The sequence below is a fragment of the Hemiscyllium ocellatum genome, chromosome 43, assembly GCF_020745735.1.
Source record: "Hemiscyllium ocellatum isolate sHemOce1 chromosome 43, sHemOce1.pat.X.cur, whole genome shotgun sequence".
In the NCBI taxonomy this organism is placed as follows: Eukaryota; Metazoa; Chordata; class Chondrichthyes; order Orectolobiformes; family Hemiscylliidae; genus Hemiscyllium; species Hemiscyllium ocellatum.
Genome location: NC_083443.1, coordinates 12411234 through 12428444, shown reverse-complemented (window position 1 = coordinate 12428444; position 17211 = coordinate 12411234). Strand labels below are relative to the sequence as shown.

General features: G+C 41.5%; 1 protein-coding gene and 1 long non-coding RNA gene across 3 annotated transcripts in view; one reads left to right on the top strand and one right to left on the bottom strand.

Annotated features, from left to right (window-relative positions):
* LOC132835055 (L-threonine ammonia-lyase) overlaps positions 1–17211 on the bottom strand; it is a 77238-nt gene that overhangs the window by 30097 nt on the left and 29930 nt on the right. For both annotated transcript variants that reach the window (XM_060854316.1, XM_060854315.1), the window contains exons 3-4: positions 14975–15320; positions 11824–11940 (exon numbers count right to left, since the gene is read on the bottom strand). In XM_060854316.1, the coding sequence (XP_060710299.1) occupies positions 11824–11940; positions 14975–15320 (463 nt within the window). The remainder of the gene's footprint in view (positions 1–11823; positions 11941–14974; positions 15321–17211) is intronic.
* LOC132835057 (uncharacterized) overlaps positions 1–17211 on the top strand; it is a 48381-nt gene that overhangs the window by 21477 nt on the left and 9693 nt on the right. The window lies entirely within an intron of this gene.

The following is a 17211-nucleotide window of genomic DNA, read 5'->3' as shown; positions in this document are numbered from 1 at the left end:
TCTGGACAGATGCATGAGCAGGGATACACTAGGCTTTCTTTTTAATATATTTTGGGGAGGTTGGTCTGTTGTCAGTAGGAGTAGAATATCTGAAGAATCAGCAGTCGTTAAATAGATATAACTGGGAATTCAATTAACCTCTCAGCTTAACAGTAAATGATTAGCTGCAACAACAGAAATTTTTTGCAGCCCTATTGGGATCATATTAAATTTGATTGTTAAACCAGAAGGTTTTAGTGAGGACAAAATTGAATCAGTGGACAGGGAGTTTAGTGACTCAGCACCTGAACTCACTGAGATTTGAATTAATGGAGACACCTCTGCATGATTTGGCAATGAAGAACATGTGGCATCCCATGACATCCTTTTCATAGGACAGCAATGCAGCATGCCTGTCAAGAGATGTGATCAGGTTCATTGCTGTGTATACTGCATGAAATGTTCATAGAGCAGATGTACAGTAGGCAGAGTGCCTGTTAAGACTGCCCAGGGAAAACTGCGCATCAATCCCATGCACCAGATTGATGGCATGTTGCAGTGTTAACTTCATGGGCTGTTATGTGTTGCTGGATAGGGCAGCATTTGCTGCCTATCTCTATCATGCAGACCAATCCAGTGCTTTTTCTCACTTCCAATCTTAAATGAGGGCCAATCCTGGAAGCTCTTACAAGTTTGTCAGTTGCAAATCACATTGACAGAATATTCCACAATTCTGCTGTTATCATGATTGGAATAGAAAACTTATTTTAATACTATAGTTTTCTACAATAGATTGCAGATAATTTATGCCAATATTTCACTAAGTGTGATTCATAACTATTTTCTAGATTGTCATGTACAGTAATTTAATTGTTCTGCATTTAATTACATTAGTCTGGTAAGTAATCCTTGTAAGCATGCTTGATTACTTATGTCTGTGGGTGAATTAGTTTTAGAAGGGACCCATGCATTTAATTGTGAACATGTCTGTTGAAGTTATGTAAGTTTGGATATGTTTTAAAGTTCTTTAAATAATTCATGGAGAACTAGGGGACAGTGATTATGCCACTTTCGGAGTACTGCTTTCAATTCTGGTCTTCCTATGATAGGAAAGATTTTGTTAAACTTGAAAGGACACAGAAAAAATTCACAAGTATGTTGCCAGGGTTGGGGGGTTTGAGCTGGAGGGAGTGGTTGAATAGGCTGGGGCTATTTTCCCAGAGCGCTGGAGCTGAGGAGTGACTTTATAAAGATTTATAAAATCATGAGGGGCATTGATAAGGTGAGTAGCCAAGGTCTTTTTCCCAGGATACGGCAGTCAAAAACTGGAGGAGATAGGTCTAAGATGAAAGGGGAAAGATATAAAAGGGACCTAAAAGGCAACTTTTCATGCAGAGGGTGGTGCATGTATGGAATGAGCTGCAAGACGAAGTGGTGGAGGCTGGTACAGTTACAACACTTAAAAGGCAATAGGATGGGTTTAAGAGAGCTATGGGTCAAGTGCTGGCAAATGGGACTAGATTAATTTAGGACATCAGCATGGACGAGTTGGACTGAAGAGTCTGTTTCTGTGCTGTACAACTCTATGACTCTATGTTGGCAATAAGTGCTGGCCCAGCCATCTACAGCCACATCCCATGAATGAATTAAAAAAGATGGAACTAAAGTCACTGTAGGATATAGGTAAAGTAGTGTTACTTCTGAAATCATATGCAAGGTAAATGCACTCACACTAGTGTATAATTGTTTCAACCAAGAACTGAGTCAACAAGAAAGAAAACTATGTGGAGAAAATATATAATTGTTTTTGTATTAGCTAAAATGTGCATACAAGAATGAAACGTGCCTGCAAACAATGGTAGATGTTACAGACAAATAGATAAGGTGCTGTGAGGATGTAGGTTAAGCCAGATATGCTTGTACAAGCAGTCGTTATAAGCATCTGTTTCCCACTTTTGCAAAAACAAACCCCAATTAAAAGGTCATAACGATCAATATGGTTGGGGAAAGGGAGGAAATATCACAAGTGGAGGAAGTAGATAATAGTGAAGAAGGATATACCTAACAATGGGCCACAGCAGGATGTGGTGAAATGGCCGAGTAAAATTTATACTTTGTTATGCTCAAGGCCGGAGAAGGCAACAGATAAACAATAGTAATGGGCATCAGGTTGGGAGTAGTGAATCCTATATAAGATATGTACTTGCTAAACTCTGTGTGCCTTACTTCAGGCACCATGCTTGCAAGCGTATAATAAACATACTGATTGCTTCAGATCTTGTCTCGGTCTGAAATTATTGAAGTGAGTGAGCTTTGTTTCTCACAATTGGGGGCCGTCCGGGATGTTCTTCCATCGCCGGGGGGAGTGGCTGGGCCTGGACACTGGGAAGACGCGTCCCATTCCCAATTGAGGAGCGGTCTCGTGTCTCGGTCCGCTCCCTTGGTCGACTGGTACGAATCCCAGAAGAGAGACATCTGAATCAGACAGTGAAAGACAGTCGATAGAAAATACGGCAAAAAGGGGCCAGGCAACTCTGTGCACAGACCAAGGTAAGAAAACTGACGTTTAAGTATTGCCTTGGTGACCGGAAAAAGGGGTATTTAATTGCTGAGAGACTGGTGAGGGATCCGAGAAATGGGAGGTAGGCAGAGTAACTGTCACGGAATAAAGGAAGAAAAAGTCCCTGGTAACATTCCTCCTGAAAGTCATTGGGGAGGATGTTGTGGGAATAGACAAGTAACACTTGTACAAGGGCAAAAGGTAAAAAGAAAATGATTAAATATTGTTGTTAGTATTGACCAAAGAACCAATCCTTTGCTCAGCTGTCTTCTGGCCAAAGTATGATTTGGACGAGGATTGGATATGTCAGTATTTAGATTTGTATGTGAATAAAAAACAACCTTTTAGTCAAGACGAGGCGGAGTATGAGGAAGGGCAGTTAGGGAATGATGGTAGTGAAGACAAAGTATTCCCCCTCTGCCCCACCCAGTCCCTGGGATCCTCTTGGTTGCTTGTCCCCACCCCCGGTACCATAGAATCAGATTAGGTGAAAATGGGGGAGGAGGAGAGACAGACAGACTAGGGCAGGGAACTGATGACCCACAAGAGGAGGACAAAGGGGCGGTGGACGGGGATGTTGTTGTTCCCGACCCTCAATCCTCAACAAAAGAAAGGGAAGATAAAGTAGACGTAGAGGAGGCCTCCGGAGTATCTAAACCAAAGCCTAAGGGGGAAAAACAAAAACAAAAAAAGGAGAAGAATGTAAAGACTTATCCCCTTTGGGAGGTACCAATAGGGGACAAAGAGATTTGATTTGTAAGTGCCCCCCTCACCAGTGGGGAGGTCAGAACATTTAAAAGGGAGATGCAGGTCTTGGTTGAGGATCCGATAGGGTTGTCTGAACAAATTGATCAATTCTTGGGCCCAGTCTGTATACGTGGACTGAGTTAATGTCTATTTTGAATATACTATTTACTGGGGAAGAAAGGGGACTTATATGAGGAGCAGCCATTAAAATATGGGATAGGAACATCCCATTGGAGATGGGGATGCTGGCCAGGGAGAGACAAAGTTTCCCCTCAGAGACCCCCAGTGGGAAAATCAAAACCTGGAGCATAGGGAAGAAATGAGGGAATTGAAAGACCTGATTCAAAAAGGAATAAGAGAGGCAGTTCCGAAGTCGCAGAATTTGACTAAAGCCTTTGAAGTTAGACAGGAGAAAGATGAGACTCCCTCAGCTTTCTTGCAAAGATTAAGAGACTCAATGTGGAAATACTCTGGAATGAACCCTGAGGACCCAGTGGCACAGGGTCTTTTGAAAGTACATTTTGTGACAAAGGTATGGCCAGACATACAGAGAAAGATACAGAAGATAGAAGGGTCGAGCGAAAAACCATTAGCTGCATTGTTAAGAGAGGCACAGAAAGTGTTTGTAAAGAGAGAGGATGAGAGACAAAAACAGAAGGCAAAAATGATGGTAGCTACAGTTGGTGAGGTAGTTAAGAAAAGAATGGAACCAATAGTGAGCAACCGGAGCGGCGGGTGGCAGCATGAAGGACAGAGAGGAAAGGGGAGAGGGAGAGGACAAGGGGGAGCATTTGATAGAGGGTTCAGGCAGCAGGGGCAGAGATGGAAGTCTCCACAGGCAGGATGCTATTATTGCGGAAAGATAGGGCATTTTAAGCGGGAGTGTCCTGATCTACAAAGGGAAGAAAGAGCAATTCTGCTTATGAATTTTGATGAAGAATAGGGGTGTCAGGGGTTCCTGCCCCCGGGACCCACCAGGAACCCTTGATAAACTTGAAGGTGGGACCCTGTAGGGAAGAGGTAGTCTTCCTAGTAGTTACGGGGGAAGCACGGTCATCACTGAATTTTTAACCAAAGAAAGTAGGAATGTCAACACGGTCAAAAACTGTTTCTGGGGTAAAAGGGGAAGGATTTACTGTTTCAGTATTTGAACCTATGATGATAGAAGGTCCTAAGGATACAGTCACAGGGGAACTGTTGTATATCCCTGACATAGGAAGTAACTTACTTAATTATCCTCTTTGGACTGGAGATTGGAATTCAGGAAAAAGAATTAGTTGTACAAATGGCAATGTTGACAGAGGATATGGAGAGAGAGAGAGATAGACCCTATTGTATGGGCTAAAGAAGGGAATCGCGGAAAAATACAGATCCCTCCCCTAGAAATAGGTTTAAAAAGGAAAGGGGACATTGTCTGTGAGCGACAATATCCCATTTCCATAGAAGGTAAACAAGGACTGCAGCCAGTAATTGAGGGACTGATTAGAGATGGACTGTTGGAGCCATGTATGTCTCCTTATAATACCCCAATCTTACGAGAACGGAAATCCAGTGGAACTTATCGATTGGTGCAGGATTTGAGAACCTTGAATTAAATAGTACAGATCAGGCACCCAGTGGTGCCAAATCCCTATACGTTATTAAGTAAGATCCCTCATGACCACAAATGGTTTAGTGTGATAGATTTAAAGGATGCTTTTTGGGCTTGTCCCTTGGTGGAGGAAAGTAGGAATTTGTTTGCTTTTGAATGGGAAGATCTCAAGACAGGACGGAAACAGCAATACCGGTGGACCATGCTCCCCCAGGTGTTTACGGAATCCCCGAATTTATTTGGACAGATGCTAGAACAAATATTGGAGAAATTTAGCAGCCCCAAGGGAACTACCCTGTTGCAGTATGTAGGCGACCTCTTAGTAACAGGAAAAAGAAGAGAAAGGGTAGTAGAAGCCACTAACAAATTATTGAATTTCCTGGGTCAGCAGGGACTGCGAGTATCTAAAAACAAACTACAATATGTGGAGCGAGAAGTGAAATACTTGGGACATTTAGTTAGTGAGGGAATGCGAAAGATAAGCCTGGAACAGATAGAGGGAATATTGGGGATGCCGCTGCCCAGGACTAAACGGGAGTTACGTAAATTTTTGGGTCTAACAGGATATTGCAGATTGTGGATTGATTCTTATGCTCAAAAGACTAAGAAATTATATCTCAAACTATTAGAGGAGGAACCAAAGTATCTAATTTGGGATGATGAGGAAAAAGAACTAGTTGAGGAACTCAAAAGAGATCTGATCCACGCCCTCGTGTTAGCCTTACCTTCTCTTGATAAACCTTTCCACCTCTTTGCTACCGTGGATAAGGGAGTGTGTTTGGGAGTATTAACCCAGAGGTGGGGAGGAATGAAACAACCAGTAGCATATCTTTCGAAGCTATTGGATCCACTATCCCGGGGGTGGCCTGAGTGTGTGCAGGCTGTGGCTGCCACTGCACTGTCGGTGGAGGAAAGCAGAAAGCTTACATTTGGGGGAGCCCTAATAGTAAGCACCCCACACCAAGTGAGAACGATCCTAAACCAAAAAGCTGGGCGATGGTTGACGGACTCGCGGATTCTGAAATATGAGGCAATATTAATAGAAAAGGATGATCTAGTATTGGTCACGGACAATTGTTTAAATCCAGCTGCCTTTCTTTGGAAAGGGGAAGGAGAATCTCCTCAGAATCCAGAGCACGACTGCTTTGACATTATAGAATACCAAACTAAGGTCCACATGGACCTGAGAGATGTTCCACTTCATGCAGGAGCCCGACCTTTTATAGACGATCATCCCGGGTGATTGAAGGGAAAAGACATAATGGGTATGCATTCGTAGACGGGATGAAAGGTAGTGTGGTAGAGGCAGAAAGGTTGCCAAATGGGTGGTCAGCTCAGACCTGCAAACTCTATGCACTGGAAAGAGCCCTTAGGGCGTTAGAAAATAAAGAGGGAACAGTATACACTGACTCTAAATATTCATTTGGTGTTGTGCACACTTTCAGAAAGATATGGCAGGAAAGAGGATTGATCAATAGCTGGGCGAAGGAATTAGCACATGAGGAGTTGATTAAACGGGTCTTGGAGTCCCTGTTACTCCCCTGAGAAATAGCAGTAGTGCATGTAAATGGCCATCAGAAAGGAAATGAACCAGACGTTAGGGGGAATAGACTAGCCGGTGAAGTGGCTAAGGAAGCAGCCCTGAACCCACAAGAAGTGGTGATTCATTCCCAAATACCTACTGTCCCAGATCCTCAGGAAGTTCCTACATGTACTGAAAAAGAGGAAAAAGAATTGCAAGATTTAGGGGCTGCAAAAACAGCAGACAGGCATTGAATGTTACCTGATGGAAGGGAAATGTTAAACAAAATGATGATGTGAGAAATTATGGCTGTCCTACATCAAGGCAGCCATTGGGGAGTACAAGCAATGTGTGATTTAGTTCTTAGGGAATATGGATGTAAAGGAATATACAAGTGCTAAACAAATATGTGAGGGATGTATAATATGCAGAAAGGTAAATAAGAAAGTCTTGAGAAAACAGACCCCAGGAGGAAGAGACCTGGGATTGAGACCCTTCCAGAGTATACAAGAAAATTATACTGAACTACCCAGAGTAGGAAGACTAAAATATATGCTGGTCATAGTAGATCATCTATCTGGTTGGTTTGAGGCATACCCCCTACCTACTGCCACTGCGAGTGGGGTGTCTAAAACAATATTAGAGCACATAATTCCCCGATATGGGCTAGTGAACCATATAAACTTTGACCAAGGAACTCATTTTACCTCTAAAGTGTTACAGGGGGTATTGAAAGGGTTGGGAATTTCCTGGGAGTTCCATACTCCATGGCACCCGCCATCATCAAGAAGGATTGAGAGAATGAACCAAACACTCAAACGACAGCTCTCTAAATTGATAATAGAAACCAGACTCCCTTGGACCAAATGTTTACCTATAGCTCTCTTGTGAGTATGAACAGCTCCAAGGGAAGATTTGGGACTATTCCCCCTATGAAATCTTATTTGGATTACCTTATTTGGGAATGAATGGAGAATTGCCAATTCCCGAAACTGAAGACTTGTTCTTAAAGAAGTATATACTGGGCTTGTCCTCCTCTTTGTCTTTCCTCAGGGTTCATTGGCACAGACTCCACCCCTTGAATTCACTGTTCATCCCATCTGGCCGGGAGATTGGGTCTTAGTAAAATCATAGACAGAGACTAAATTGCAGCCGGACTGGGAAGGGCCGTATCAGGCTCTTTTGACTCCCGAAACGGCAATAAGGACAGCGGAGAAAGGCTGGACTCACTACACTCGGATCAAAGGGCCAGTGGAATCTCCAGTTGAGGAAGAAGTCTGGACAGCCGAATCAATGCAAGACCCGCTGAAACTCAGGCTAAAGAGACTTTGAGTAACTGATTATACAGTGGCGACGCGAGCACAGGATCATTTCTGTAGGATTGTATATTAAGTCTTTTTGTGCTTCAGCACATTTTTTAGAATGCTGGGGATGCTTAGAGTTATGATGCTAGCCCTCTTAGTATCAGGATTTTGTCAAATATCATTTTCATACGTGTTATTAACAGTTCCTGAGTCGATAATCCACAAGTAATAGACGCTGATGCATGCAGCTTAGTAAATTGTGGGGATGTAGATAATCAGAGACAGTACCACAGCTCAGAGATACATCTTAAGTCCTTGGGGATGGTACTTGGTATAATGGTCTCATCACAGTACACCGGGCCCCTTCTGACCAGCTCTCAATTGTCCTGGTAAAAAGTGTAACCCAATATACTTAACGATAAAGAAAACCACATGGCACGAAGCAATTCTGGGGAGGGGGTTGGGGGGGGGAGGGGGACAGGGAAAACGGGCAGAACTACTGGATAAAAAGGTACAACCTTTCACCTCTCCCAATGACCTTAAAGTAGTAAAAATTATAGAGGTAAAGGACTTAAAACAGACCACTGAAATAGAAACTGGGTACGGGGATGCAAATGCCTGTGTTGAATGGGTAAAGGATACTGTAAAAAGTCTGAACAAGAGCAATTGCTATGCATGTGCCCCCGGTAGGCCAGTGGCCCAGGTGGTTCCCTTTCCGCTCAGTGAAGCGAGACAGGAAGGGCATGAAATGAATGATAGCCCTGTATTAGGATGAGACTGCATGGAATGATAGCAACTGTACCTCCCTATCTCTGATGTTCCCTCCCTTGGAGAAGAAAGATTCAAAAGCTACCCCTCCCCACCCCACGTTTTCAGCCGCAGTCAAAAATCACACGCCGTGTGCGCGTAGACGAGGTACAAACTGGTCTAGAGATTTGGGGGAGCTGAAATTATGTAGAGATTAAGAATGTCACCGAAACAGACAAGGGAGGGAACTACTCAGCACTAAAGGTTCCCCGAGCAGATCTGTGATGGTACTGTGGAGGCAAAATACTGCCTAGCAAAATACTGAGACCCACCCTCCCTCCAGATTGGAGAGGGATATGTGCAATTGTACAATTGGCAATTCCATTTACCCTGGCATTTGAGAAGGAAAAGATAGTAGGGAAAAAGAGAAGGAGTAAGAGATCACTGTTAGACACTTCTTTCGATGACAGGATTTATCTCGATTCTGTAGGAGTCCCTGGGGGGTACCTGATGAGTTCAAGGCTCGTAACCAGATTACAGCAGGCTAAGAGTCAGCTCTCTTTTGGTGGGTAACAATTAATAAAAATGTAGATTGGATATATTACATTTTCTACAATCAACAGTGATTTATAAATTATACAAGAGATGCGGTTAAAGGGATATCAGAACAGCTTGATGTGACAAGTAGGATGGCATGGGAAAACAGAATGGCCGTTGATATGATTTTAACGGAAAAAGGGGGTGTTTGTGTGATGTTAGGAGGAGGCTGTTGTACTTTTATTCCTAATAACACTGCGCCTGATGGGGATTGACTACCTTAGCAAAGGAACTGACTGAGAATTCAGGAGTAGACACATCTCTCACGGGATGGCTTGAATCCTGATTTGGAAAATGGAAAGGGGTGGTGGTTTCCATCCTTATTTCCTTGATAGTAGTAGTCGGGGTATTGGTGGCCATTGGCTGTTGTATCATACCTTGTATATGAGGGCTCACCCAAGGGCTGATTGAGACAGCCTTAATGAAACAGATGCCCTTAAAAGGGAATCAGGCAGAGGAACTTTATCGATTAAATAATGATGGGATGAGTGAGACCAAGATGGATGAAATCTCCAGAATGATGCTTGCGAATTTTGGAGGCGATGCTTAAAAGAAAAATGCAGAAGATAACAAATGGTAATTAACGAAAAAGGGGGAAATTGTGGGATATAGGTAAAGTAGTGTTACTTGTGCAATTATAATTACTAATGCAAGGTAAATGCACTCACACCAGCATATAATTGTTTCAACCAAGAACTGAGTCAACAAGAATGAAAACTATGTGGAGGAAATATATAATTGTTTTTGTATTAGCTAAAATGTGCATACAAGAATGAAACGTGCCTGCAAACAATGGTAGATGTTACAGACAAATAGATAAGGTGCTGTGAGGATGTAGGTTAAGCCAGATATGCTTGTACAAGCAGTCGTTATAAGCATCTGTTTCCCACTTTTGCAAAAACACAAAAACAAACCCCAATTAAAAGGTCATAACGATCAATATGGTTGGGGAAAGGGAGGAAATATCACAAGTGGAGGAAGTAGATAATAGTGAAGAAGGATATACCTAACAATGGGCCACAGCAGGATGTGATGAATGGCCGAGTAAAAGTTGTACTTTGTTATGCACAAGGCCGGATAAGGCAACAGATAAACAATAGTAATGGGCACTGGGTTGGGAGTAGTGAATCCTATATAAGATATGTACTTGCTAAACTCTGGGTGCCTTACTTCAGGCACCACGCTTGCAAGCATATAATAAACATACTGATTGCTTCAGATCTTGTCTCGGACTGAAATTATCGAAGTGAATGAGCTTTGTTTCCCACAGTCACTAATGCATTGTTCTGAGATAATCCAGTCATCTAGAACATGCATCATCCAGTGAATACACAGATGCATAGGAGCCACTGATGTTTAATACTGCAAAATCAAGCTCAGATGAGAGAAGAAAACAAAACTTTCTTCTCTACTTCTTCTGTGATGTCACACAACCAATCCGGCCCCTACATGCATAGCTCAAGTTGTCACAATATTGTGTTTTAAAACAAGATATAGGTCACTGTTGTTTTGTTTGATTAATATGGATGTCAGAAAAGTATTAGATTCTGAAAAGAAGATTACAGTCCTGATTTTATACCACAATAGAATGTTTCCAAATAAACTTATATAATTATAATACAGAAAAATCTATGCTTTTGTTTCTCAAAGAAATTAAAATATACTTTTGATATTTAATCTTAAATGTGCATCCATTTATTCCTCGAGCATTTCTGAGGAACAACACTTCCTGCAGAAGTTTTCTGTATTACACTCATCAGGATATCTGCAAGAATACCAATGTAAATGGCACATCATTTTTTACTGTATGAGAAGAGTGTTGATTAATTGACAAGCGGACTCTGTTTGGTGTAAGTATTACCATATAGAATTAATCAGTTAGATGATGATTGATGGCTAACTGCCAAGCTTTGTTTAAATTTAAATCAACAAGTTGGCATTGATTGGTCAAGGCATTTCGCTAAGGAACGAGATACTGGCAGTTACCTATTTTGATAAGTTAAAATCAAAGTGTAATGTGTGTACATTGATTTCCTGTCAGTAAGGAGCAATGTATATTAATATTCTGTAGCTTCCAATACACTATAGTGTTCTTGCCAATCAATCAACACTGTCTTCTCATATAGTGCAAAATATTGTCCCCTTTAAGATTGGTATTCTTGCAAGTATCCTGATGAATGCAAAATGATAAGCTTCAACAAAATTTATACATTTTTCAGCAATGTTCTATTCTGTACTCCCAAAACTATACAATTCTTACTCAATATTGAAAAAAAAATCAACAAAATGTTCCTTGTTTTCAGAAGTTTCCATTTAATCTGATGAGTTGGTTTTGCAGCAGCATGTAAAATAAAGTGAGGTAAAACCAACAGCTGCTCAAAAAGGTCTTTCTCCTCGCCTTAGTTGTCATAAATGGAAAGGTTTAAAAATCACTGATTTAACCAACTAACTTAATCCACATGTTCTGAAACAATCTTTCAGATCAGGAGCAAATTACTGTAGATGCTGGAATCTGAACTTAAAACAAAAAATGCTGGGGGTCACAGCAGATCAGGCTTTTTTTTCTCATGGATGCTGCCTGATCCGGTCTGATCTTCAGCATTTTTTGTTTTCAACCTTTCTACACCCATTATTAATTAATAATTTATTTCTTTATAGATACTGAGAGATACTGATATATTCTCAATTATCTTTTATCCTGTTGAGATTCGTGTATTTACAGTACTAAGTTATCTTTCTCTTAGGAAGGATGACTAGCCAATTTTACTTTCTGTACCTTTGATAGTGACGTTAGCAAGTACCATACCCCTCGCTCTTTCACAGTGCCAGTGTAGTGCAGATATTCCTTCTTCAAGTACAGATCCATCCCATATTGCTTAGAGAGTCTGGAATACTGGGAATAAACAAAAAGAGTATATATTCTGAGTAACTGAGGCCAAGGTTTATTGGCTGTTGTCAAGTTGTTGAAAAGTTATAAATATCCATCAAAATCCTAGCAAACACTTATTTCAGTCTGTGAAATACAGCCTCAGTTTTGAGTCGGAGAGCAGTAGGAAAAAGATTGTCAAGTTTGAGTAGCATCTTTCAGTGTCAGGAGGTCATGTGCTCACTGGGACCACTGTAGAGATTTTGGCACATCATCAATACGTGACCCTTGGGTTTTTGTTCAAAATACAAGTATAGGTGGAGGACTTTATGAGGAGCTGTTCCACCAATCAGTGGCTGTTTTTTTGCCGAAAGGTTCACTAGTGATCTTGGAAGGGAATGACAGTCTTATGGTCAGGGGAGTGGGAGATTTGAAGAAGCTAACAGGCATTTAAGTACAGGTAACTGTTATGTACAAATGTTACACTCATAGGCACATAAGTGTATGGGCTAACATTAAACTATTGGATTATAACAAAGAGCAGCTTTTGTTGAGTGTCATGCTTCAAGTGATCCAAGGTGAGATGGCATATGAGACCTTTAGGCCTTCAGGTCAAATGCATAGATATACCGATGATATCATAAACATGCATCTGAAAGGTATACTGACAGTGAAACGTAACAGTTCACTTGCTTTGCTGCTTAACCAAAGGAGTAAAGAAAATGTTTCATTAGTAAACTCCATTGCTAGGCACATTTTAGCAAATCATTTTTATTGATTAAATATTTAAATGATCAATTTCAATGAATCACAGAAGTGCGATTGTGCAGAAGGAGGCCATTCAGCCCATCATCCCTGCTCCGGCTCACTAAATGAACATTTGTTGCTTTGGAATGTTTTATTTTCCCCAAAACTCATGTTTACTGTTGTGGTAAAACCCACCTTTCTGAAATGTGCTCACTGGATCCCTACATGAGATAGAAGTTGAAATGTTACCAACCCTCATCTAAAATCTAACTATGGCGTGATCTCCTCCACTCCCATAACTCCCCTGAGATATCTCAGCTGATGGCTTCTTGCACGCCCCTACTTCAGTTGCTCCACCATTGGTTGCCATGTCTTCAGCTGCTGATCTCAAACATAGAATTTCTTTCTGAAACTAGCAATATCTCTTTATATACATTACTTAGAATACAACTCTGAACAAATTTTGGTCTTTAATTATTTTTATTCTATCATGGATATATATGCTACTGGAAAGACCAATATTTGTTACCCATTCCTAAGAGTCCCTTGAATTAAATGGCTTGTTCAAGTCAACCACATTGCTGTTGGTTTGGAGTCTGGTGCAGACAACAGAATTTCTTCCCTGAAGAATATTAGTAAACGATAATTTCATGGTCACCATTACTGAAACTAGTACTACGTTTGTTCTAGATTTTGCAGTAATATCTCTTTATTTGTTTAATGCCAAGGTCTTGTTTCTAACACTCCTGTGAAATGCATTGAACACTTTATGTTAAAGATGGTATATAACAAGAGTTGTTTTTGGAAGAACTGGGAGAAAGGGTTAGAGAAATAACACATTGATCCATTAGCAAACCATGCATTAGGGAAGGTAATTCCAAATATTGAGCAGATATTTAAAAAGCCTGAAAGATGAAAGGATGTTTCCTCTTGTGGGTGAATCTAGGATTAGAAGCTAATTGCAATGATGGTTGCAAGTAAAAATGTCATTGATTGTAAAAAAAACCACCTGCTATTCACTACTGTCCTTTAGGGAAGGGAATCTGTCATTCTACCTGGTCTAGCCTATATGAGGTTCCAGACCCATAGCAACGTGATCAATACTTAATTCTGAAATGTCTGTTCTAGGATAATTAGGGTTGGGCAACCGATCTTGACCTTGCCAGTAATGCTCACAACTCATGAAAGTATAAAGGAAAATAATAACGTGATCAAAATCTTTGTCAGAGTTGGGTTTCATGTGGAGTCTTGAAGGTGGAAAGGGAAAGTCATTTTGGATGTGTGCCTTGGGGGGGGGGGGGTGTGGGTGTTACTTTTCAGAAATTGGGGACAAGATATTGGTGGTGAAGTGGCAGAATTAGGGCTGTATAGATTTGAAAGAGTTCAGAGAGCTTGAAATGAGAAACCATTGAAGTGTTCATGTTCTAAATGGAAGCTGACACACAGGTGGAGTGGGCTGTGTTGAAGGAAGTGTTTAGTCCCATTGCTGAAGGTAAGTAATAGGGTCTTTCCTGTGCAATCTAATCTGGGGTACACATTATTTGGAAGTAATTGAATTGACAGGGTAGGGGTTTGTGAGAGTGGAGGTGCACTGATAGCGATGTGGCTCAGTGGCTACCACTTACTCCTCTGAGTCAAGAGGGTTGTGAGTTCAAGCAGAAAAATGCAGGTTAACTCCAGTGTGGTGTTGAGGCCATTCTGCACTGGTAGAGGTGCCTTGATTTGGGGTGAAGTATTAAACCAAAGGCTCCTCTGCACTCTCAGATAGATGTGAAAGATCCCATGGTGCTAGTTCAAAGAGAGTCCCACCTAGTTATCCTTCAATCAATATCATTAAACTCAGTCCAAGAATGTGCAGGTTAGGTGAATTGGCCATGCTAAATTGCCCATAGTGTTAGGTGAAGGGGTAAATGTACGGGAATGGATCTGGGTGGGTTGCTCTTCGGAGGGTCAGTATGGGCTTGTTGGGCTGAAGGGCCTGTTTCCACACTGTAACAAATCTAATCTAATCTAAAAAAAAACTTTATCATTGTCATTAATCATGTTGCAGTATGAGAAAGCTTGCATTGCACACATCTGCTGCTGTATTACCTACATTAGAACAGTGATTATACTTTAGTAGTAACTCCCAGGTTGTGAAGCACTCTGGAATACTCTGAAATTGCTGAAGGCACCATATAATGTGTCTTTCTGTTTTTGCCTCTACAAATACTGCTGGAGTATGGAGATGCCAACTCTCCACCTTAGACTCAGTGAATGTGAGCCTGCCACTCACAAAACGAACTCACATTGGGAAAGGAAGCTATCAACTTACTGTGCAGGGGGTTTTCTGGATTCCATTCGAGATTTTAAAGGCTGCTACACTGATGTCCTCAAATTGGATTTGCCCGCTGCACATCCCGAGGATCTGGTTTGTCTTGTGCTCTGTCATGTTCAGGGCATTGCCGAGCTGTGTTTCTGTGCGGCCTGTAATGGTTACTTCACAAGTCTTCACATCTTTTTCTAGGTACTCATCCTCCCCAAAGTCCTTGAGCCTCTCCGGGTTAATCGCTCTGGGCTGGAGCAAGGGGCACCCATTCCCAATTTGGCCATCCCCTTGGTGACAGGAATCACTGCCTGCGGATGGACACTGGTGAACCTGCTGTCCCCCATTTTCAGAACTGTACAAAATACAAATAAAGAAATATTGTGATTGAATAGTAATGCTAGGCTTCCTTCCCTTGGGTGTAAGTGTGGCAAAGGCACCTACATCACTTAGAAGAACAAACAGCAGACGACCAGTAAAACCAATAACTCCAAATTCTCCTCCAAATCACACACCATCCTGATTTGCAAATATATAATCGTAATCCTTGGGTCAAAATATATCCTTTCCATGCAATATCAGCACCATACCTTCACCACCAGCAGACCACTGCGGGTTGCCATAAGGGTAACATGGGATGGGCAATAAATACAAACTTTGGGGCGGCACGGTGGCTCAGTAGTTAACACTGCTTCCTCTCAGTGCCAGGGAGCCAGGTTCGATTCCAGCCTCGGGTGATTGTCTGTGTGATGTCTGTGTGACGTTCTCCCCAAGTCTGTGTGGGTGTGCTCCGGTTTCCTCCCACAGCCCAAAGATGGGCAGGTTAGGTGAATGAGCCATGCTAAATTGCCTGTAGTGTTCGGAGATGTGTGTAAGTTAGGTGCATTAGTCAGGGAAAGTGTAGAGTAATAGAGTAGGGGGCTGCGTCTGGATGGGTTACTCTTCAGAGGGTCGGTGTGGATTTGTTGGGCCGAAGGGCCTTTTTCCACACTGGAAGAATTCTGTTCTATTCTCTGCAATACTGGCCACATACTGAGAATGAATAATTAAAAAGACTGCGCCCTCTTGCAAATGATAAAACAGGATTGAGCAAAGTGCTGCCTGCCTTCGTTGCTAGCTCCTTGTCTCAGTGAGGTTGAATCGTCAGGTGGACCATGCAACAACAACTTGCATTTATTTAATGTTTATGAATATAGCAAAATAGTGCTTCATTTGAATATATTCAAACTAAATTCGACAGTGAGCATCTAAAAGAGACACAAGGGCAAGTGACAAAATGTTTGCTTTAAATCTTCAGGAATATCTTAGGAGAGAGAGGTAAAGATATGGACAGGTAATAAGAGGATTAATGAGCGGTTTCAGCTTAGAGAAGGTCTCTGGCTTGATCCTCTGTCAGTGCTAACTCATGAAACTCAGTCAGACTAACAGGAGAGGGATGAATGAGTTGGGAGGGAATGGCAAACTGTCAGGGTTTCTATCTTCATCATTATTCAGCAATGTTTGGGGGAAATGTGTATCTGGGGTCTCAACACGCACCGTTTGGAAGATCTGTTGCATGCACCAGGATCCAGAATACGTGTGTCGCAATTAGATTGATAGTGGCACTCACAAAACACTGATTGTGTAACTCTTCCTTGAATTATATTTATTCACAATTTGAACCAACTAAAACAATTTTATATGTTCATGTTCTGTTCTGCAGTTAGTGTTAACCACACTCACACTTTGGATCCAGTCACACACTCCCAATGTACCATCATCTTTTTTTTAATGAATATTAAGTTAGTCTTCATTGCAGCTATACCAAGACCAAGTCACAACGTTTCTCATACTAAAAATAACCAGAGAGATTGCTGAGGGAGGCTTTGTTTTGTGGCTATGTGCTTTTCTCAATTCATTCACAAGATTTGGATGTCATGAAGTAGACTAGAATCTTAATTTCCTGGCAAGGCCAATGTTTATTCGCTGTTCTTAATTTTCCCTTGAACCGAGTAGCTTGCTAGGTCATTTCAGAGCGCACTTAAGAGTCCGTACCACATTTGTATTCCAGAAAGACACATGTAGGTCAGAAGAGGCAAAGCTGGCAGATTATATTCCCTAAAGGACTTCTAGGAACGAAGTGGATGTTTATGACAATTGATGTTTTTAGAAACTAGCTTTACATTTCAGATTTATTAACTGAATTTAAATTCAGCTGCGGTGGTGGGTTTTGAACCTATATCCTCAGAATAGTAGCCTAGCCTTTG